A 24650-nucleotide genomic window follows, 5' to 3' on the forward strand; every position below is an offset into this window, starting at 1 on the left:
TTCTATTCATAAGACATAGAATGGGTCTTCTCTTTCTATTACAACACAGAGACTGTGTCATTCATAAGGGACATATCATTTTCAATAGTGTTCATTTGTGACATTTATTGAGGTGTATCTATTTCTTTGTGTTCAGTACTGGCTAAAGCTGTTTGTGACTTTACGGTAGTGAATGACACTTTTTTTACCATGACTGCCCAAATTTACCCCAAAGCTGTATTTGTCACTGTATTTGTGTTTGAATAAAGCTGTATTTGTGAAAGGCAGCTACCTGAGGTGAGATTAGTGCAATGCTGTGATTAAGTGCTTGTGTGTTAATGTAGCGAGCCGCCCAGGCAAGCCTAGCGGTAATCTCCTTGTCTGTTCCCCTCCCACCCCGTCCCGGTCTGGCTGGCCACTCACTGTCAGACAGACAGGCCTCAGGACTCTCATCACTTCGCACAGTACGCAGGAACACACAGTAAGGACCTGTTTCCTGGGCTGTAGACTGTCTATCAGAGTGTTCTCTCTCTCTGTCTTGTTCTTTCTTTCTTTCTTTCTTTCTTTCTTTCTTTCTTTCTCTCTCTCTCTCTCTCTCTCTCTCTCTCTCTCTCTCTCTCTCTCTCTCTCTCTCTCCTCTCTCTCCTCTCTCTCTCTCTCTCTCTCTCTCTCTCTCTCTCTCTCTCTCTCTCTCGCTCTCTCGCTCTCTCTCGCTCTCTCTCGCTCTCTCTCTCTAATCTTTTGTTATCCATCTTATTGCCCTGTATTTTATCATGTATTTTAAAAATGACAATTTGCCACACCAAAACAATGCTTGTCATCTCCTATACATTTGTCTGTGATAATATCAGCTGTAGATCAGTCTCTGAGCTTTGAGTCGGCTCAACATATTTCTATTCACTGTGGAGATTCCAACAGAGATTCCAACAGTTCTTGAGCACACATATATATCGAGTCACCTGCCCCTCTCTCTCTCTGGCCTGAATATTAAAACAGCAAATTTACTCAGCGGTTTGCGCCTATCATTTGTATCAAATTAGTGGGGGGAGATAACATTAGCTCTCACAGGGGGTAACTGCCCACCCACCCACCCCACCCCACCCCACCCCAGTCTGTACAGGTGACCCCCACCCACCAATTCCGCTGATCCTGAGTGCTGCTGTGGTGATAGTGGTCTGAGCCTGTCCTTATGCCAGCCATTAGCTATCACAACAGAGAGGCTAAAGTTAAACCCAGCTGCAGACTGAATTTGCACAGATTCACACCAATTAGACGGGATTCCCCAGCCTAGCCCTAGGGAAAGTGTGTCACCTGTTATAGAGCGGGTCAGCCTGGTCTCATAGACTAGATGTAACATAGTAAATGTAAATCCGGGACACTCAGATTAGAATGAAAAATGCAATTTTGTAACAAAAATTCTTACACAGCAGGACAGTTAACTCGCACTGCCCTCAAACCAAGGCACGCTGCCTGCTAATTATCTATAGGCTATGTTTCAACTTGTCAATTTCAATTTCAATTTCTAACAACATTTTGAATTGAGCTGTTTTCCACCTTCTCATTAATTCACATAAGAAGTAGCCCATTTCACTGTTGCAGACTATTTAATTTTGAGACTTTAGTGAGTCGGACAAACTTCTCTCTTCAACGTGAGCCCAAGCACTTCCCCAGTGCTTCCCCAGATCAAGTATGGAGACATTGCGCATCTCTAGACAGAACAGGCCTTGCACAAACGTATTCCCCCTGGCACATTTTCTGGCTGATGATGCGCATTGCCTTCATTGTTGTTTTCCTTACAAATAATAACTTTGGTCATGTGTGCGTTCCTATCAAAGTAAGTGCATTATTTTCTGTAAATATCGTGTTGTCGGTTCTACTGTAGCATACCATATGTATGTATTTACTGTTTTATTCACATGTTTTCAAGTACTTGTGACAAATCATTCAAACAGATTCTTGCAAAGATTGTAATGGACACATATGATGTTTAAAATACTTTTTTGAAGGTTGTACTGATTATGATCAGCTAAGCTGTTTTCCAGCTCTGTGTGGTGCCATGTTTGTTTTCTTTATACAATGCAGTCTGGTTGTCACGTAAGCGTCTGTCAGACCAAAGATGTTATGACAAGGGATAGTTCACTCAACTGACTTATGGTGCTTTCAAGACGACTATGGGTTGCCAGCTTAGACCCAGGGTTTTATTTTTGTTTTGCATATAAACTTCTCCTGTGTTTGCCCCCATTTAATATTTCTGTCACACCCTGATCTGTTTCAGCTGTCTTGTGCTCGTCTCCACCCCCCACCAGGTGTCTCCCATCGCCCCTCATTATCCCCTGTGTATTTATACCTGTGTTCTCTGTTTGTCTGTTGCCAGTTCATTTTGTTTGTCAAGCCTCCCAGCATTTCCCCCTTGCTCCTGTCTTTTCTATAGTTCCCGTTTTCTAGTTTTTACAGTTTTTACCATTTTGCCTGCCCTGACCCTGAGCCTGCCTGCCATCCTGCACCTTGCCCCACCACGCTGGATTATTGACCTCTGCCTGCCCTAATCCTGAGACTGCCTGCCGTACTGTACCTTTTGGACTCTGATCTGGATTACTGACCTCTTCCTGCCCTTGACCTGTAATTTTTCCTGCCCCCCCGTTCTAGTAATAAACTTTTGTTACTTCAACACTGTCTGCATCTGGGTCTTCCCTATAACGTGATAATGACACCTTCCCCGATTTCTACCCCCTATACGTTCTGTTGCTACTCTTCCAGTCACATACTTGTGATTGTTTGCTGCAGGGACCAGTCAACGATGATGAGACATACAGTATGTGGTTAATGATGGTTCATTATGGTACAAAATGGTTAAGGCAAAAACTAAAGTAGGGTGATTGGTCAGGGTGGAAGGGTGGGCATATAACGTGAACGTCTAGCAACCCAAAAGGTATTTTGTATGAATCATCACAGACAACTTCAGCATTTTACCTAATTAGCAACTTTGCAAATACTTCCTACTTTTTAGCTACTTTGCAACTTTTAACCTAACTCCTAATCCCAACCTTAACCCTAACCTTAACTCTAACCTTTACCCCTAACCCCTAGCCTAGCTAACATTAGCTACCTAGCTACAGTTAGCCAACGTTAGCAACAACAAATTGGAATTTGTAACATATCATACATTTTGCGAATTTACATTTTGTCCAAATTGCAATTCGTAACATTTCATACAAATTTTAATTCGTAACATACGAAATGGATGATGGACATCCACAAATTAATACATACCATATGAAACAACATATTACACTAATTGGGGTGTCCCGGATTTGTACTTACTAAGTCACATCTACCCCGGGATTCCGGGTTGGTTGTGGGGTTACAAATGTTTCCTCTGTAGGGCATGTTTCTTTTGGGGTGGAAGCCTGAAGCCTATCTGCGTTTTTTGTGTGTTTGGGGTGGTTATGTTACAATAGTACAATAAACAGAAAATAATCCCAGTCATATGCAATGCTTGATTAATGACCATCTTTTATGTTTTATGTGAGAGAAAAAACACAATACGTTGAGATTAATTAAATTGGACTGGACAGAGCAATTTACCCAAACTAGGATATGATTAATCTGTAGAATTATAATGCACCTTTTATTTTTCTTGAATATTTCCAAACTCTAAAGTGACATCATCATTATGTCTGTGGGAAGGACAGGGAATATTTACCTTGAGATCCAACCTCTGCTTGTGTGACATAGGAGAAATGTCAAAACACTGGACATGAACAAAGTGGAGGAATATACGCCTTTGGAACATACTTCCTCTGAAGTACTAAAAATGGATTCTGGGGTCAGGGTGCTTGACACCTTGAAGAAGAACCTCTTCCTTTCAAAAGGAACATCTTTATTTATAAAATGGTACACACAACTATAAATATACAGGAATTGTTGTCTTGATGTGCTCAACACGTTCCTCATCCATTACACATCAAATATCCATATACTTGATCTGTTTTCTGAATTAATCCATGCTATGAAAAACATACAGTATACCTCTTATTTGGCTATAAGAAAATATATATAACATATGAATATGTTTAGTCCTATTGTACGACTCTCCATTATTTAGCATAGGTGTAGTAAATACACAAATATTGAATTGTCTCTGCCATTAGACAGGGGAGACTAAATCATTTAGAGACAGGATATCCGGGACATAAACTGTTCTTCCATGCTGCGAAAACAAGGCGTCATTTGTAAGTCAAACCCTGAGATCACCGCTATTCTAACCGGGGCAGGAAGCCGGACCAGAGCCTTCCACTGGCAACTCTGTTGCCCTGTGAGCCGTTCCACAACGCTACCGTCAGCTTATTCACCATGTATGTGTTTTCTTGAGAATATACAAAGCATTAAAATATAATATGTATTATCTATCAAAGGTGAGCAGATGGCTGTGAACTGTAGGCCTGTGGAGGATTTGTTAAATGTAAAAATGATCCGATACATGTTTCTAATATTGTTGTGAAATTAATCTAGGCAACCACTAATGTCTATACAGTACAGGAATAAGTGATCTATCTTATGGATAAAAAACAGTTTCAACAAATTTGATTATTAATAACATAAAACAGAAGTTTAGGCTAAATGGTCTGTAACCTCTTCAACTGATGTTAACATTGATTCAAATAAACAATGAAAACATTGTATTAATAACTATATGGTTACTTATTACCAAGGTGCATTGATATAATAATTGGTGTGATGCTGTATTTCATCAATGAAAAGGTAGGGTAAAGTAATTAAAAAACATAAAACGGTGAAGGAACATATATTTTGGTTTAAAACTTTATTTTTCAAAAGTGCAAAAGTATAAAACAGCTATACATAAAACGTTCAAATAGTAACTGTACATGATTTATTATCAGAAAATGTATTTATATTCCTCTTCAGAACAAAGAGAAAATTCAAACCAATGTGTGAACAATCATCATTACAATTCAGATGTCATACTATGGCTTCTTAGCTCATACAGTGATACACATCGAACGCCCTTCACACAAAAAGAAAATAACATACTGAATTTGAACCCTCAAATTAAAGAGATCCCACTGTTCCCACTGGCCTTCAATTGTAACAGAATGAAAGAGAAAGACATAAAGAGAAAGGGAGGGAGGGAGAGAGAGAGAGAGAGAGAGAGAGGGAGAAAGTGAAAGAGAGAAAGAGAGAAGCCAGAAATAGTGACAGGAGACAGAAAGAGACATTTGAGGTCAGGTTATGTGCTGTAATAGCTTCAGTAGTAGATAGAGACAGGGAGGACCAGGAGGTTAGGAGGTGTAGTTACAGTAGAACACTGTGCTGGCATCAGAGAGCACAGAGGATATCAGGCTCTCAGGTCCCTGCATGTTGGCCTCATGTGCCCCATAAGACAGGCCTGTCATGTCCCCAGGTCTGGAGGAGTTCAGGTACTGTTCAAACTCACTCCGGTCCACCTCACCTATCAGCTCTGATGGATGCATCTGCTCCACCGGTTCCGCTGGGTGGGAGTCTGGGGGAGGGGAGCGCTGTCCTGTCCCATGTCCTGGGTGTCGCTTGGGGTGACTGGGGCTACAATGCTGGCTGTAGTACATAGCCAATTGGTTGAAGGAGGGGGGCATGGGGCCAGCCTGGTGGCCTTGCTGCTGCTCAGTGGGGGAGGAGAGGTGTCTGTGAAGCATGTGGTTGGCGTGCTGGTTGGAGTGAGGGTCCTGAGGCGTGTACTCTGCCCCCTGGGAGTGGTAGGCGTACGCAGGCATCATGTGGCACTCCTCCTGAGAGTGGCCGGGGAAGAACATGGAGTCTGATTCCACGACATCCAGTGGGGAGGTGTCGGGGGTGGGCAGGCTGTAGGGTTCGTAGGAAGCCCCCCCGAGGGCCTGGGTGTCGCGGTAGTGGCCGAGGGACTGAGTCGACACCTGGTAGCCATGCTCGTGGTGGTAACCCAGCCCCAGGCCCTCCATACACACTCGGGAGGTGCTCTGGTGGTCGGACACACTATGAACCAGGAACCCTGAGTCCAGACGCTTAATCCTCTTCACCTGCTTCCTCCGCCGGGGTCGGTATTTGTAGTTAGGGTGGTCCTGCATGTGCTGGACCCGGAGCCTTTCAGCCTCCTCTACAAAGGGGCGCTTCTCGGACACAGGAAGGGCTTTCCATGACTTCCCTACAGACCAAGAACAGAGCTCATATGAGTTATATGGCGGCATCAGGCATGCAGACTGGTGGTGCTCCAAAATAGCTAATTGCCAATTTAGCAACAAAAGGAGAACACTGATTTCATAACATGATAACATCACTATTATTATTGATCAAAAGCAGCAATTAGTTGTAATTAGTTGTTGTAATTAGTTCATTTGGAAACTATATTAGTTACTTACTCTATATTTGAATGGCCAAAGTAAGGGCAGATAGCTTTTTCATGAAAATGTGTCACTACACAAATGCTACAAACCAAAATCATTGAAGTAGGCTACAATAATATTTTTCATATTTATTGTAAAATAAATTCACTATGCTTTCACGTGAAAACATCACACGGTTTAAAATAACAATTCACTAAGGATGTCGTCATGTATATATTTTAAAAAATAAATATGAAAGAAATACACATTGGTCTTTATAAATATCATGGAAGTAACAGGCTCACATACTTTATAATTGTATTGTCTTACCCAACATTTTGCTCAACTCCGCATTGTGCAGGTCCGGATTTTGTTGTGCCAGGCGCTTGCGCTCATCCTTTGCCCACACCATGAACGCATTCATGGGTCGCCGGATCCGCGGCTCAGTCTTTCCACGGTTCTGGTTCCCGGAGCTGGTAGCGCACGACTCGCTCTTCACTTTGGTGTCCCCAAGAGGGCTCAGGGGGTCTGCCCACTGACAGTGTCCCATTCCAGGCATCATGACTGACATCGCGCACCTCGTCTGGGTCTGATCGTCACTGGCGTAACCCGCATCCGGACTACTCATCTCTGTTCTATCGACACCAACCGCAGCAACTCGAGCAAAAAAAACAACAAAACAGAAGTGCCTCTAGCTGTACAGATATAACAATGAACGTTAACGTAAGAGTAACGATTCCAAACTGAATGGGAAATATCCGTCACTGTTAGATAATAGCCAGGAGCTGACTATTTTACCCTGAGGTGGGGATGCTATAAGAGCACAAGCAACCAATCAACATAAGGTGGGAGTGCCCACCCCTGAGGCGCAAAAAGTTTGAAGTAACCGCCCTCCAGCCTTATTTGGAGCGCAATGCCACCCATGGAGACAAGCGCTGTCATCTATGCATAATACAAACAACACATTAGGTGCCCAAACACAGTTCAAGATTAAACAGACGGAATATTGCTATTGTGCATTTTGGAGTTATGATTCAATTAGAACATCTTGCGTTTGTGAAATAAACACCACAAAATAATTTGGGATACATCATTCTAAAGGGATATGGGAAAATAATTTGTCCTACAGCCTATCAAATTTAGCAATGATCAAATAATTAATATCCGAAAAAATCAACGTTAATGCACACAAACGTTTGAATTCAACTAAAATGCTGCTTTGGTGAGAGACACTTTCTCCATTGCTCATGCACCATCACTTTCAAATCTTATTTTCCAGTTTTATATTTTATTCTCACTGTTATTCAGATGTAAGCCTAATACACATGGACTATCTTATCTGTGTAGGCCTGCGCAGATTTACGCATCATTTTGACGGGCTGCCAGCATTCAACAGAAATTGACTGAGGCTGGATGTTAGTAACAAAAAGCGTTCATAAAAATGATTAGATGGGGTGCTGGTGAATACACATTTGCAAACAGTCGAGATTAAATAAACACCCATCTATCGGCCTTTGTTGTCTGAAGAGAAGGGCTGGACCCGGGCCACAGCTAGGGCCGTCTATAGTGGTGAAAATTGGTTCCACTCTTCAAGACCAAGCAAATGAAATAAAATAAAATGTTATTTGTCACATGCGCTGCATACAACAAGTATTCACCTTACAGTGAAATGCTTACATCCAAGCCCTAAACCAACACTGCAGTTTCAAGAAAAGACCTAAAAAAAAAGTATGAGATAAGAATAACAAATAATTAATGCAAATAGTCTGGGTAGCCATTTGATTAGCTGTTCAGGAGTCTTATGGCTTGGGGGTAGAAGCTTCTCCGGTACCTTTTGTCGTGAGGTAGCAAAGAGAACAGCCTATGACAAGGGTGACTGGAGTCTTTCACAATTTTTATGGCCTTCCTCTGACACTGTCTGGTAATAGAGGTCCTGGGTGGCAGGAAGCTTGACCCTGGTGATCAAATCAAATCAAATGTTATTTGTCACATACAAATGGTTAGCAGATGTAACGAAATGCTTGTGCTTCTAGTTCCGACAATGCAGTAATAACCAACGAGTAATCTAACCTAACAATTTCACAACAACTACCTTATACACACAAGTGTAAAGGGATGAAGAATATGTACATACAAATATATGAATGAGTGATGGTACAGAATGGCATAGGCAAGATGCAGTAGATGGTATCGAGTACAGTATATACATATGAGATGAGTAATGTAGGGTAAGTAAATATTATATTTAAGTGGCATTGTTTAAAGTGGCTAGTGATACATTTTTTACATATATTTTTCCATTATTAAAGTGGCTGGAGTTGAGTCAGTATGTTGGCAGCAGCCACTCACTATTAGTGGTGGCTGTTTACCCTCTTGAACCTCTGGGGGCAGTATTTCATTTTTGGATGAAAAACGATCCCGTTTTAAACAAGATATTTTGTCACAAAAAGATGCTCGACTATGCATATAATTGACAGCTTTGGAAAGAAAACACTCTGACGTTTCCAAAACTGCAAAGATATTGTCTGTGAGTGCCACAGAACTAATGTTACAGGCGAGACCAAGATGAAATTTCATACAGGAAGTGAGCAAGATTTTTGAGGCGCTGTGTTCCAATGTCTCCTTATATCAAAAAAAAAATCTAATTTTATTTGTCACATACACATGGTTAGCAGATGTTAATGTGAGTGTAGCGAAATGCTTGTGCTTCTAGTTCCGACAATGCAGTAATAACCAACAAGTAATCTAACTAACAATTCCAAAACTACTGTCTTATACACAGTGTAAGGGGATAAAGAATATGTACATAAAGATATATGAATGAGTGATGGTACAGAGCAGCATAGGCAAGATACAGTAGATGGTATCGAGTACAGTATATACATATGAGATGAGTATGTAAACAAAGTGGCATAGTTAAAGTGGCTAGTGATACATGTATTACATAAGGATGCAGTAGCTGATATAGAGTACAATATATACGTATACATATGAGATGGATAATGTAGGGTATGTAAACATTATATTAGGTAGCATTGTTTAAAGTGGCTAGTGATATATTTTACATCATTTCCCATCAATTCCCATTATTAAAGTTGCTGGAGTTGAGTCAGTGTGTTGGCAGCAGCCACTCAATGTTAGTGGTAGCTGTTTAACAGTCTGATGGCCTTGAGATAGAAGCTGTTTTTCAGTCTCTCGGTCCCAGCTTTGATGCACCTGTACTGACCTCGCCTTCTGGATGATAGCGGTGTGAACAGGCAGTGGCTCGGGTGGTTGTTGTCCTTGATGATCTTTATGGCCTTCCTGTAACATCGGGTGGTGTAGGTGTCCTGGAGGGCAGGTAGTTTGCCCCTGGTGATGCGTTGTGCAGACCTCACTACCCTCTGGAGAGCCTTACGGTTGTGGGCGGAGCAGTTGCCGTACCAGGCGGTGATACAGCCCGCCAGGATGCTCTCGATTGTGCATCTGTAGAAGTTTGTGAGTGCTTTTGGTGACAAGCCAAATTTCTTCAGCCTCCTGAGGTTGAAGAGGCGCTGCTGCGCCTTCTTCACGATGCTGTCTGTGTGAGTGGACCAATTCAGTTTGTCTGTGATGTGTATGCCGAGGAACTTAAAACTTACTACCCTCTCCACTACTGTTCCATCGATGTGGATAGGGGGGTGTTCCCTCTGCTGTTTCCTGAAGTCCACAATCATCTCCTTAGTTTTGTTGACGTTGAGTGTGAGGTTATTTTCCTGACACCACACTCCGAGGGCCCTCACCTCCTCCCTGTAGGCCGTCTCGTCGTTGTTGGTAAATGCGCAAGGAGAGAGCCTACACTTTCTGTCATTTCCCCCAGGTGTTTGCAGCATTGTGACGTATTTGTAGGCATATCATTGGAAAATAGACCATAAGAGACTACATTTACCAGGTGTCCGCTCGGTGTCCTCCGTCAAAACTATTGCGTAATCTCCAGGTGCGTGCATTTTACCATTTTGAACAGAGAAACCAAACTGCCACTAGTGACTTATCATCGAATAGATATGTGAAAAACACCTTGAGGATTGATTCTAAACACCGTTTGCCATGTTTCTGTCGATATTATGGAGTTCATTTGGAAAAAAGTTTGCGTTTTAATGACTGAATTTTCGGGGGTTTTTCTTAGCCAAACGTGATGAACAAAACGGAGCGATTTCTCCTACACAAATAATGTTTTGGGAAAAACGTAACTTTTGCTATCTAACTGAGAGTCTCCTCATTGAAAACATCCGAAGTTATTCAAAGATAAATTAATTTATTTAAATGCTATTCTTGTTTTTGTGAAAATGTTGCCTGCTGAATGATAGGCTTAATGCTATGCCAGCTATCAATACTCTTACACAAATGCTTGTGTAGCTATGGTTGAAAAGCATTTTTTGAAAATCTGAGATGACAGTGTTGTTAACCTGTTACTCCTACCCCCTACTTTTTCGAACATTCTGTTAAAATCGCGCAACATTTCAGCACCCTGCTACTCATGCCAGGAATATAGTATATGCATATGATTAGTATGTGTGGATAGAAAACACTCAGACGTTTATAAAACTGGTTAAATCACGGCTGTGACTATAACAGAACGTGCGTTTCATCGAAAAGTGCAGGAAAATCTGATCACTGAAAATGGAAAAATATATCCATGCGCCACTTCAACCGATTGATAAAGGTGACCCACATTAAATGGGGCCGAGGTTGCAATACCTACAGCTTCCACACGATGTCAACAGTCTTGTCATTTGCCTACGATTTGTTTCTTGGTCAAACGAACGAGAGACAGCCCATTTCTTCAGGTCTCCGACCGGATATTTTGGTTGAGATTTACCCGGACATTATTTCCAAAAGTACAGCTATAGAATATGCATCGCCTCGTGATCAATTTGATCGCTTATTAACGTTTACTAATACCTAAAGTTGCATTACAAAAGTATTTCGAAGTGTTTTGTGAAAGTTTATCATCAACTTTTTTAATTAAAAAAAATGACGTTACGTTATAAAACGCTATTTTTTTCGTTGATCACACAGTCTTCATAGATCGATATCTAGGCTATATATGGACCGATTTAATCGAAAAAAAAGACCCAATAGTGTTTATGGGACATCTAGGAGTGCCAACAAAGAAGATGGTCAAAGGTAATGAATGTTTTATATTTTATTTGTGCGTTTTGTGTAGCGCCGACTATGCTAATTATTTTGTTTACGTCCCCTGCGGGTCTTTTGGGGTGTTACATGCTATCAGATAATAGCTTCTCATGCTTTCGCCGAAAAGCATTTAAAAAATCTGACTTGTTGCCTGGATTCACAACGAGTGTAGCTTTAATTCAATACCCTGCATGTGTATTTTAATGAACGTTTGAGTTTTAACGAGTGCTATTAGCATTTAGCGTAGCGCATTTGCATTTCCAGATGTCTAGATGGGACGCCTGCGTGTCAGGTAGGAGCAAGAGGTTAACAAAAGGCTAAGCTTGTGAGCCAATATATTTATTTAATTTCATTTGCGATTTTCATGAATAGTTAACGTTGCGTTATGGTAATGAGCTTGAGGCTATAATTACGCTCCCAGATATGGGATTGCTCGTCGCAACAGGTTAACAGTCTGATGGCCTTGTGATAGAAGCTGTTTTTCAGTGTCTCGGTCCCTGCTATGACCTCATCTTCTGGATGATAGCGGGGTGAACAGGCAATTACTCGGGTGGTTGTTGTCCTTGATGATCTTTATGGCCTTCCTGTGACATCGGGTGGTGTAGGTGTCCTGGAGGGCAGGTAGTTTGCTGAGGTTGAAGAGGTTGAATAGGGGCTGCTGCGCCTTCGCCTTTGGTCCATACTTTGTCTCTATACTGATGTTTAGCTTGTTTGATTGCCTTGCGGAGGGAATAGCTACACTGTTTGTATTCGGTCATGAAGTTAGTTCAAGGCCATCGATGTGTCTGCTTGGGGGGGAATATATGTGGCTGTGATTATAATCGAAGAGAATTCTCTTGGTAGATAATGCGGTCGACATTTGATTGTGAGGAATTCTAAGTTAGGTGAACAGAAGGACTTGAGTTCCTGTTTGTTGTTATGATCACACCACGTCTCGTTAATCATAAGGCATATGGCACACCACCCCTCTTCTTACCAGAAAGATGCTTGTTTCTGTCGGCGCGATGCGTGAAGAAACCAGCTGGCTGTACCGACTCCGATAGCGTGTCTCGAGTGAGCCATGTTTCCGTGAAGCAAAGAACGTTACAGTCTCGTATGTCTCTCTGGAATGCTACCCTTGCTTGGATTTCATCAGACTTGTTGTCAAGAGACTGGACATTGGCGAGTAGTCTGCTTGGGAGCGGTGCGCGATGTGCCCGTCACCGGAGCCTGACCAGAAGACCACTTTGTCTGCCCCTTTTACGGCATCGTTGTTTTGGTTCGCCGGATGGGATCCGATCCATTGTCCTGGGTGGCGGGCAAAACAGAGGATCCACTTCGGCAAAGTCGAATTCCTGGTCGTAATGATGGTGAGTTGACGTTGATCTTATATCCAGTAGTTCCTCCCGACTGTATGTAATAAAACCTAAGATCACCTGGGGTACCAATGTAAGAAATAACATGTAAAAAAATAAAAATACTGCATAGTTTCCTAGGAACGCGAAACGAGGCGGCCGTCTCTGTCGGCACAGGAATTTCTTTGATTTCTGATGTACTGGGCCGTACGCACTACCCTTTGTAGTGCCTTGTGGTTGGATGTGATGCAACCCGTCAGGATGCTCTCGATGGTGCAGCTGTAAAACATTTACATTACATTTACATTTAAGTCATTTAGCAGACGCTCTTATCCAGAGCGACTTACAAATTGGTGCATTCACCTTATGACATCCAGTGGAACAGCCACTTTACAATAGTGCATCTAAATCTTTTAAGGGGGGGGGTGAGAAGGATTACTTTATCCTATCCTAGGTATTCCTTAAAGAGGTGGGGTTTCAGGTGTCTCCGGAAGGTGGTGATTGACTCCGCTGTCCTGGCGTCGTGAGGGAGTGTGTTCCACCATTGGGGAGCCAGAGCAGCGGACAGTTTTGACTGGGCTGAGCGGGAACTGTACTTCCTCAGTGGTAGGGAGGCGAGCAGGCCAGAGGTGGATGAACGCAGTGCCCTTTTTTGGGTGTAGGGCCTGATCAGAGCCTGGAGGTACTGAGGTGCCGTTCCCCTCACAGCTCCGACCTGTCAGGTAGGACGCAATCCAAGCGTGGGCCGCGCCGGAGATGCCCAACTCGGAGAGGGTGGAGAGGAGGATCTGATGGTTCACAGTATCGAAGGCAGCCGATAGGTCTAGAAGGATGAGAGCAGAGGAGAGAGAGTTAGCTTTAGCAGTGCGGAGCGCCTCCGTGATACAGAGAAGAGCAGTCTCAGTTGAATGACTAGTCTTGAAACCTGACTGATTTGGATCAAGAAGGTCATTCTGAGAGAGATAGCGGGAGAGCTGGCCAAGGACGGCACGTTCAAGAGTTTTGGAGAGAAAAGAAAGAAGGGATACTGGTCTGTAGTTGTTGACATCGGAGGGATCGAGTGTAGGTTTTTTCAGAAGGGGTGCAACTCTCGCTCTCTTGAAGACGGAAGGGACGTAGCCAGCGGTCAGGGATGAGTTGATGAGCGAGGTGAGGTAAGGGAGAAGGTCTCCGGAAATGGTCTGGAGAAGAGAGGAGGGGATAGGGTCGAGCGGGCAGGTTGTTGTCCTTTTGAGGATCTGAGGACCCATGCAAATCTTTTCAGTCTCCTGACTGTCTTGGTGTGCTTGGACTATGATAGTTTGTTGTTTGTTGGTGATGTGGATGCCAAGGAACTTGAAGCTCTCAACTTGCTTCGACTTGCAGGTGAACTCTGTCACAGGTCCTGGACAAGTACACAACACTCTCCTTCACAAAAGTAATATGTGTGAATGAGACATAGGCCTAGAGTGAGAAAGTGTATATATTTAGTCATAGAAGAAAAACATCTCCATAAAAAATTGAAATAAAAGAAGTACAACATTTTGAACATGGCAATAAAGGAAATATTTAAAATGTCAGAAAAATCACTTATTTTTAGTTAACCCAGATATGACCATCTTTCCACTGCTCACAAAATGTTTGTGTTAGAACACTCTACCACTTGTAGTGTCTACAAGCCTGTACTGAGTCATCGGCCTAGATAAGACAGGAGACAAGGAGAGGTGAGAGACCTACTGTTGATTGAATCAGCTGCAGCCAAATAGCCATGCAGTGTATCAGTGCACCCACACACCTAACACTATTTGAATGTTTTAATAAGCAGTCGAGATTCAAGCCGTGTCCATAGTGGTCAGGAATACAAACACCAACCAGAGACTGCAGGGGTCCTTATCAGTGTCGGCAGGGCTTAACCTGTCAGCTCTGTCTTTTCTTCGTCTGTCCGCAAGCCATTCCATCACGCTGTGTATATACAGTCAGATACAACATGTCAGGCTTTAGCTTTTCCTCTCACAGGTCAAAGAGGGCTGACAGAAATATGAGAGATGCTTATACAACCCCATCGTGTCCCGTCCCGATTCTAGCAGAGGCTCCAGAGCGCACTGGGAGGGGGGTTAGAGGGGTCTTGCTCTGTCCCAGCCCAGCGCTGGGCAGGATCTGGTGCTATAATACTGTCATCATCTATTTTACCACTGATGACCTGATACGGTTTTCTGCCTCTAGTCCCACGAGACTGGACTGAAACCGCACGAGTTTGAGTGTGTGCGTGTGTGTCTGTATCCCTTATGTAAAAAAAACACTTTCATTTCACATGTGATCTTGTGAAACTAATGTGATAATATGTGACCATGTAAAAGCATCATATGAAACTACACGTGAAAACATTTGAGCACGTGAAAACATGACCTCGTGAAATAAATGTGATGACATGGGGATGCAACATTTCAACATGTGATGCCATGAAACTACACCTGACAACATTTGAGTTCCACATGTGAGATTTAAATTTTTACTCGTGAAAGTTTTTCACATGTGAAAGTGCAATTCCACATGTGAGAGTGTAAAAATTAAAATTCAACATGTGAGTTGAAAACATGTTATTCTCCTCACGTGAAAAGCTGGTGTTGAAATCTAAATTGTCAACATTTGGTTTCACATGTGAACAATTGACCTCAATATTTCAACTACAGATGTGAAAACAGCTATTTCACATGTAAAAATAGGATTTCACATGTGGAAATGCGATTTTCACATGTGAAACTACACATTTAACATGATTTTTTGTATGGGAAGTAATGAAATGGTACAGGGGTTCTAAGGTAAGTGGTATGCTGTTCAGCTAAAAGGGTGTAAACATCTTTAATCAACATGATTACATTTGACATGATCACTTAGTGCTGACCTTTCAATATGACCCCCCTGGGATTTGAACTCACAACCTAGGGATTTGGGGTACAGCTGAGCTTTCTGCTGTGCCACAAAGTCTTCGACTTAATTAGAAGTCGCCTACAGATTCATTACCTAAAATACATCGCTGCACTTAGCAAAAGAGTGCCATCTGCACTGCTATTTTAGTTTTCAGTAAATCTGACTATTCGCTCATCATTGATTTAGTTTATTTATTTCAGCAATTTGAGGGTTTTCAGTATAGTTGTCTAATGTTGCTGGAGCATACTATGTCATTTTTGTTCACAGGGCATCACCTGCAAAATCTCATGTGAAAAATATTCACGTGAAACTTCATGGGAAATATCATCACATATGATTTCATGTGTGAAATTAAAATGTATGTGAGAAAAACGTGGCAATTTCACATGCGAAATCATGTGTTTTTTCCATAAGGGATGTGTGTACGAGTGTGTATTTGCTATCAGTGTGTGTGCGAGTATGTATTTGCTATCAGTGTGTGTGCATGCATATGTGAGTGCGTGCGGCCAAAGCGTGCGTGTGTGAGAGTTTGTGCATGCACCCTCGTGTGTGTATGCCTTGGCTCTCTCCTGGTGTGTGGGAAAGAAAAATACACTCTTTTGATGGAAGAAGTCATAAAGTCTGGAGTTGCGGCCACATTTCCTCTACAAGGTGAGGTTCAGATTCCATCCAGAGAAGGGGAGGGGGCAATAAGGGGAGACGACACTCCCCGTGCCCATCCCCCCATCCCGTGTCCCACACCCCGTGCCTGGGGAGTCTGGAGCTGGGTGGGGGCCAGGGCTCTCGACGCCAGCCTCTGGGCTCCGCGCTCAGGGAGAGGTCACTTGGCTTGCTTACACAATGGCATTATCTCAGTTCCAGCCTCGGCTACTGCAGCGGTGAGCACTTCCTGTCCCTCTGCGAGCACTTCCTGTCCTTGGCATAGTAGCACAAACTGTCCGCCTTCCAAGCAAGTTCTGACACACTGTAGAGCTGCTGGTCGCCAGACTTGCTGTATAAATGTCTGTGGGCGGCTTTCTTGGGAATTGCACAATGAGACTGCAGAGTCCTTTGTGTTGAGTTGTGAGGCAGTGGTGTTAGTTTAAATCACTGGTACGGAAGGCGTATATATGTTAGCACTCAGATCCCCAGACACACACACAGGCTATTAGAGTCTGAACTTGGTCAAAGCCATAGATTTCACATGCAAAGGTTTACCAATTAACTTACTACTCAAGTTGAAACATTATGGTTAATTCATTGGAAAAAATACTATTGTGGATATTCCATCATACTATTTTTTGATAAATATCTTCAATGCTCTTACATGAACTTGTATATTCCAAAAAAAAAGAAGAACAAATCTGACATGAAAACTTACACAAATGAATGAATGAATATGCAAATGAACAACCGAATGAATTCTAAAACACGCATAGTTCATTCACTGACCTATAGGACCTACAGGAAGTGAATACAATACATGTGTGTGATAATCTGTGTGATTTTATGAATGTTTAGTCTAGGTCTGATTATGACTAGCACCTGTTTGAGGGGGAAATGGAGGGGAGGGAGGGAGAGGTGTTTGAAGGGGGAGGGGGAGGACTGAAGAGGAGGTTAAGGAGGGTAGCATGTACTGTAACAGGTGTTCACAGACATACACCTTCCACCTCTCTCCATCTTCCATCACCACAATTAGAAATTACACATTTCTTAAGATGATCTGACCCTCAACCTCCATTTAAGCAAGCTGAGCTGTGAAGCAACAGCTTGTTAAGATCACATGCACCGTTTTTTGAAGCCCCGTAGAATATAGAAACATAGCTAGCTCTCTAAAACTGTAATAATCCGGCTATTCAGTATCATTCCTTTTAATTGCGTAATCAAAGCAATGAATGTATGTTTGACAATAATATTTATAACTTTAAAAAAATATATATATATATTATTTTTTCTTATTATCTCATGACTAATGTGCTTCATGAGACCGATAGCAGATATGAAATATTGTGCTCAGATTGAATGGTCAGGTGACGTTCAGATGGTTGATGTGAAAGGTTGTGTGGTGGTTGAGTGTGATCGTGTTAATTTCCTACTTCCCTGTGTGAGAGTCTGTGACCTGTGCCGTTTGGAGTCCACAATCCCACAATCCCTCGTGTGAAGCAGATCAGAGAATGAACCAGGGCAAGATCTCGCTTTCTTTTCTGTCCTCAACTGACATACCTGCCAGTCAATGTTGATACAGCATAAGAGAATGTGTTGTCATGGTTAAATAAAGGCAAATAATAATGTCACTGAATACACCGGCCTCTCTTGGCAAAATGGCTGTGTGTGTGTGATAGTGAGTGTATGTGTTTGGGGGGTTAGTAGATTCCCTTCCTCAGGGGAATGCTGGGAACATTCCCTGGGCAAGGGGAAACGGGTGCATGAGGAAGTGTGTGCCTCAGACCAGCAGAACAGAGGAAAACCTCTTCTCATTGTTCTGGAGGCTTTAATCTGTCAGGGATCTGCAGAGAATCAGGTGGGAATCTCCTTGGGCATAACTTGTCATTGTTGCTGTCTGTCCCACAGGGACCAGAGGACTCATTCTGATACCCCCCCACACACAGAGACACAGAGACACAACACCCCATCACTATTGCCTGCATGTAGTTATGATAAAAACAATGTCTTGTTTATCTCCACAGGTTAGTTTAGAGATGTGTGTATCCGCCTCATCTCCCCGCCTCGCCTTCACTTTCTGTCTGTTTGATTAAACCCAGTCCTGGGTCCCGCCTCGCCTTCATTTTCGGTCTGTTTGATTAAACCCAGTCCTGGGTCCAAGACAAATGTTCAATATTCCTTTAGTCATGCTAACAGGAGGATGTTTGGAAACCTTTCGCCCAAAGTTGTGGTAACCTCTGGATTTGTGGACTTGCGAGGGGTCGAGCAACAATAAGACGGAAACGCAAAGTAAAATAATCAAAGTCCCTTTCCTGAATACAGGACATCTATGGTAGGTTTCTTCACTCCTGTAGTGTATGGCTTCATAGGATTTTAAAGCCATTTCTCTTCATCACTGGAATAGAGAAAGGATGTACTGACTAATACAATGAAACTAATGTCAAAACAAACACTCAACATGTTGAAATGGCAAATCACCAGGGATATGATTAAAAGGACTACAAGTAAGATAAGACTTACAGTAAGATTAGAAGATGAGTCACTTTAGGTCACTACTGCAGTCTGTGATGTGATGGGGGAAGTGTGTGTCTGAAACCAAATGAATCCATACTTCAATTAAGGTACGGTCTGATTACAGTGACCCCCGCCTGTCTGTCACAGTGACATTACCTGTGATTTATAGGTCATTGTGTCATCCTCACCATTCTGTGATCAAAGGGAGAAAAGTCTCAGTCACTCATAAATCACAATATAAAAATAGAAGCACTAGAATGGACAGTGGAATTGCAGGGGTGACCGTTAGTTAACCAGAGAAAGGGAAAACCTTTGTTTCCTTACTCAAATGAACAGAGGTCAGTCCCTAAAGGGAGACAATGATTTCATCCCAAATGGCACCCTATTCCATATATAGCGCACTACTTTTGACCAGCGCCCTGTGAAAAGCAGTGCACTATACAACCATTTCGGTTGTAACCAATCTCTTTCATCTTGACCACTTTTACTGCCCTGACCTGACTACATTCCCACCAGTGAACACTGCGTTGTCTTGGCCCCGGGCTAATTGTGACTTAAGTTTATCATATTGATGACTTTATCAGCAAAGACAGAGGTATGGTCGACTTCCTGACACTTCAGGCTCCTTTTTTAGATCAATCACATGATTAGGGTCAACATTGGACGCCCCTTCTTCAAACTGTATTTTGTTCGGCAGTGTAATAATGTTCACAAACTGGTAAGACCCTATCGATTTTGGGTTTTGCGCAGAGAGTGATTTGTAAATCACACATGATTGGTGTGATTCATCGAATAAAGTCTTAATGTGCAGACACCTATAGAGGCACTTTGGGACAGCCTAAACAGTAGCTAAAAACCTCTAAGATTTGTGTTGCGAGATGATACGGATGACTGCTGGTGAGAGGGTGATAGATTGTATTTAAACGGTGGCATTGTTCCCCTGACAACTAGCTGCCACATAAGTAGTACTCTCCACAACTTCACCTGCATTTGACCATTCCGCCCTGAGAAGTGCCTCAACTCATCTCATCTGACACAAATACAGATGACGCATAATGACACCTTCCTATTTCCATTCCTATATTGCAACACATGTAGATGCCTATGCATCAACGTTTGTGTACCTTTTAACAAACTGGTGAGTGCTGAATATGAGTTAATTCCTCATCTGGGCCCATATCTGTGAATGGGAGGAGAAAGACAGTGGGGCCTTTGTATGTGACAATCAGGGTGTGAATCGATTCATCAGGCGGTCAAATACTCCTCACTCTTTGATGTGTGGCCTTTGCCTGGTCGAGGTGCTAAAGCGTCGCCGCAGAACAAAACGCTGATACCCTCGAAGGTAACACCATGTTGGCGACTGGAGCGACCAATGCCGATCAATAGCCTGTGATCAGTGGTCTACTGCCTCTCTCTCTCCCCCTTTCTCTCTCTCTAGGCACAGACAGCGAATCTGTGGATCAATATGGTGAAGCGCGTGAGCTGGAGAAGAAGAGTTAACTCTCAGACTGAAGATAAGAGAGACACCATTTTATCCAGCTTTAAACAGCTGTATCACTGATCTGGTTTCATTGGACTTTTAGATTGATTCAATACAGTGCCTTATGAAAAACTGTATGCTATTGCAATCATGCCAGTACTGTATATTATGGTCATGTGTGTTTTGTTGATTGTTGTGGATCATTGTGTATGTTGCAGATATTTCATGTCATACATTGGTTATTAAGTTATTGCAATTGGGATTTTTTTTTTTACATCAAAGGTCATTTCCAGAACTTCCTCACATACGTAGTGACTTCTCCTTTGATGGTTTGTGGTGACATGCTCCTCACAACTCTCATATCCCCTTCATGTACAATGATCACTGCACCGTCACAATGATACTGACATAATAAATATGCAGTGCCTTCAGAAAGTATTCACACCTGAATTGGATTAAGTAGAGATTTTTTTGGTCACTGGCCCATAATGTCAAAGTGGAATTTTCACTTTCTTAAACAAATGAATTCAAAATGAAAAGCTGAAATGTCTTCAGTCAATACATATTCAACCCTCTGTAATGGCAAGCCTAAATAAGTTCAGGAGTAAAAATGTGCTCTTAACAAGTCACATAATAAATTGCATGGATTCACTCTGTGTGCAATAATAGTGTTTAACTACCTCATCTCTCTACCCAAAACACACATTTTGTTAGGGGGTGGATCAGCTTTAAAATTGAGGATAGATTGTTGCTTCCATCAATGTAATTGTCTGCATCATGTCCACTCCCCCGTCTACTTCCAGCCTATACAGTTGAAGTCGGAAGTTCAGATACACTTAGGCTGGAGTTTTTCAACCACTCCACACATTTCTTGTTAACAAACTATAGTTATGGCAAGTCAGTTAGGACATCTACTTTCCAACAATTGTTTACAGACAGATTATTTCACTTATCATTCACTGTATCACAATTCCAGTGGGTCAGAGTTTACATACACTAAGTTGACTTTGACTTTAAACAGCTTGGAAAATTCCAGAAAATTATTACATGGCTTTAGAAGCTTCTGATAGGCTAATTGACAATATTTGAGTCAATTGGAGTTGTACTGTGGATGTATTTCAAACTCAGTGCCTCCACAAGTCTGGTTCATCCTTGGGAGAAATTTCCAAACCCCTGAAGGTACCACGTTCATCTGTACAAACAATAGTACGCAATTATAGACACCATGGGACCACGCAGTCGTCATGCCGCTCAGGAAGGAGACGCGTTCTGTCTCCTAAAGATGAACGTACTTTGGTGCGAAAAGTGCAAATCAATCCCAGTACAACAGCAAAGGACCTTGTGAAGATGCTGGAGGAAATAGGTACAAATAGGTACTATATCCACAGTAAAACAAGTCCTATATCGACATAAGCTGAAAGGCCGCTCAGCAAGGAAGAAGCCACTGCTCCAAAACCACCATAAAAAAGCCAGACTACGGTTTGCAACTGCACATGGGGACAAAGAATGTACTTGTTGGAGAAATGTCCTTTGATCTGATCAAATAAAATAAAACTGTTTGGCCATAATGACCATCATTATGTTTGGAGGAAAAAGGGGGAGGCTTGCAAGCTGAAGAACACCATCCCAACCGAGAAACACGGGGGTGGCAGCATCATGTTGTCGGGGTGCTTTGCTGCAGGAGGGACTGGTGCACTTCACAAAATAGATGGCATCACGAGGAAGGGAAATTATGTGGATATATTGAAGCAACATCTCAAGACATCAGTCAAAAAGTTAAAGCTTGGTCGCAAATGGGTCTTCCAAATAGACAATGACCCCAAGCATACTTCCAATGTTGTGGCAAAATGGCTTAAGGGCAACAAAGTCAAGGTACTGGAGTGGCCATCACAAAGCCCTGACCTCAATCCTATGGACAATTTGTGGGCAGAACTGAAAAAGCGTGTGCAAGCAAAAAGGCCTTACAAACCTGACTCAGTTACACCAGCTCTGTCAGGAGGAATGGGCCAAATTTTACCCAATTTATTGTGGGAAGCTTGTGGAAGGCTACCCGAAACGTTTGTAACTGTGCTATTTCACAAAAGTTCTGAACGTATATACATTTTACAGACCCCGTATGTTTTACATTTGTTATCTTGTTATTAGTCCCACCCTTCAGCTCAATTCAACCCCTCCCATCTATCTCTTAACACCATCCATTTTGGATTTATTTTTGCCATATATTTTTCAACTGAGCTGTGATGCTTCACAAAAGTACTGAACTTAAAAAAGTACAGCATTAGCTCTAGGTAAATGTTACAATTTTTAAGCCGTTCCTGGACCTTCGACCAAAAACGAGCTACATATGGACATTACCAAAATAAATGATCTAATGACTCTCACTCCTGGCAGCAAAATCTGCAGAGCTGGGAAGATTGTATCCCCCATATATATAACATTCTATTGCTTGCAATCATTTTGTATAATCATTTTAATGGAAAAATTCTAAGTTTTGAATCCGGCGTCGTTTTGTGTGTCAATTCATAATTGAGATCGAAAATCTCTTCCGAACTAATTAGGAATGTATATGCACAGCAGTCAATTTTTTGTTCCTTAAATGAAACTGGGATATATATTTATTTATCACAATTTTCTTTAACCAATTTTGGTCTTTAATGCAGGGCTGACAGACAAGTTCCTTACTTTTCCCCCCTTCCACTTGCCTCTTCCATTTTTGCAGTAATGCCGCAATTAGTTGGTTGTAATTTTGGGTAGACCAGACATTTCCATATGTCTGTGTTAGTTACATGTGTGACATATATCATTTCCATATTTTTTAAATCAGTTATTATATTTGAGTTTAACCACAATATGTGTTGTATTATTTGTTCTGTCTTTTCTGGTGGATTAAACTGAAATTGTAAACAACTTTATTTGGCTTGTTTAAAAAATAACAATAATATGGAGATGATTTTGTTTTCAAATAACCAAAAGTGAGCGGTTGTAATCTGAATAAAGGGAAAAAGGCCATTCTTGAACATGGGGTGAGACATTCTTACTAATTTACTAGACAACCATTTCGGATTTAGGTACACCTTTTGTGTGACTGATGCCTTTAGTGAGAGATCTAATGCTTTAATATTTAATCATTTAGCAAATAGTTCAACTGTGATATAGCTAAAGAGTTAATCAGGGTGATTTTTCCACAAATAGACAGGTATTTTCCTTTCCATGGTAGCAGGATCTTATCTATTTTTGCTAACGTTCTGTTAAAATTTATTAGAGTGAGATCATTTCTTTCTTTTGGGATTTGTATACCGAGTAAGTCCACATCCCTGTCAGACCATTTTATTGGTAAACTACACGGGAATGTAAAAGTTGCATTTTTTTTGTGATCCAACACATAATTTGGTTTTAATCCAGAGAGGTTAGAAAAAGTATCTCAATCCTCTATGATGCTGTTGAGGGACTCTAATTGTGGATTTAAAAGAAAACATGTATCATTAGCATACAATGACACCTTATTATTTAAGCCATGGATTTCTAATCCCTTAATATTATTGTTGGATCTAATTTTAACAGCTAACATTTCGATGGCAATAATAAATAGATATGCCGAAAGTGGATAACCATGTTTTACTCCTCTTGACAGTTTCAAACTTTTTCTGAGATGTAGCCATTATTTACTATTTTACACCTAGGGTTACTTTATATAACTTTAACCCATTTTATAAGAGATTCTCCAAAATTGAAATTTATATATAAACTCCAGTCGTACTTTATCAAAAGCCTTTTCAAAGTCAGCCATGAAAACCAGGCCTGTGGTCCCCGATATTTCATAATGTTCTATTGTTTCCCGTACTTGTCTTATATTATCTCCAATGTATCATCCATGTAAAAAAAACTGTCTGATTAGGATGAATAATATCTGAATTTAAAAAAAAAAATTCTATGCACTAAGCATTTAGCTAGATTTTTTTGCATCACTGAAGTGTAAGAGGCCTCCCAATTGTTTAAATGGACTGGATTTCTATATATACACCACTTGGATCCTGTTTCAGTAATAATGATATCAGACCTTCTTGTTGCGTGTCTGATAATCTACTGTTTATATAGGAGTGGTTAAAACATGCTAATAATAGTCATCTGAGTATATCAAAAAATGTTTTGTATACTTCCACTGGTATGCCATCCAGCCCTGGAGTTATCCCAGACTTATTGGCTTTAATTGCATCAAGAAGTCCCTCTGTAATTTGACCTTCACATGAGTCTTTCGGTACAGATGTTAATTTTACATTATTAATAATA

General features: G+C 41.6%; 1 protein-coding gene across 1 annotated transcript; it reads right to left on the reverse strand.

Annotated features, from left to right (window-relative positions):
• Positions 1–4786: 4786 nt before the first annotated feature.
• Positions 4787–7131, reverse strand: LOC118360471 (transcription factor Sox-17-alpha-A-like). Its single transcript, XM_035739719.2, has 2 exons — positions 6663–7131; positions 4787–6154 (listed from the first exon to the last, which is right to left on the reverse strand). Exons 1-2 carry the CDS (start codon positions 6958–6960, stop codon positions 5280–5282), a joined length of 1173 nt encoding a protein of 390 aa, XP_035595612.1. The 5' UTR covers positions 6961–7131; the 3' UTR covers positions 4787–5279.
• Positions 7132–24650: the final 17519 nt, after the last annotated feature.

The sequence above is a fragment of the Oncorhynchus keta genome, chromosome 28 (assembly GCF_023373465.1).
Source record: "Oncorhynchus keta strain PuntledgeMale-10-30-2019 chromosome 28, Oket_V2, whole genome shotgun sequence".
NCBI classification, from domain to species: Eukaryota; Metazoa; Chordata; class Actinopteri; order Salmoniformes; family Salmonidae; genus Oncorhynchus; species Oncorhynchus keta.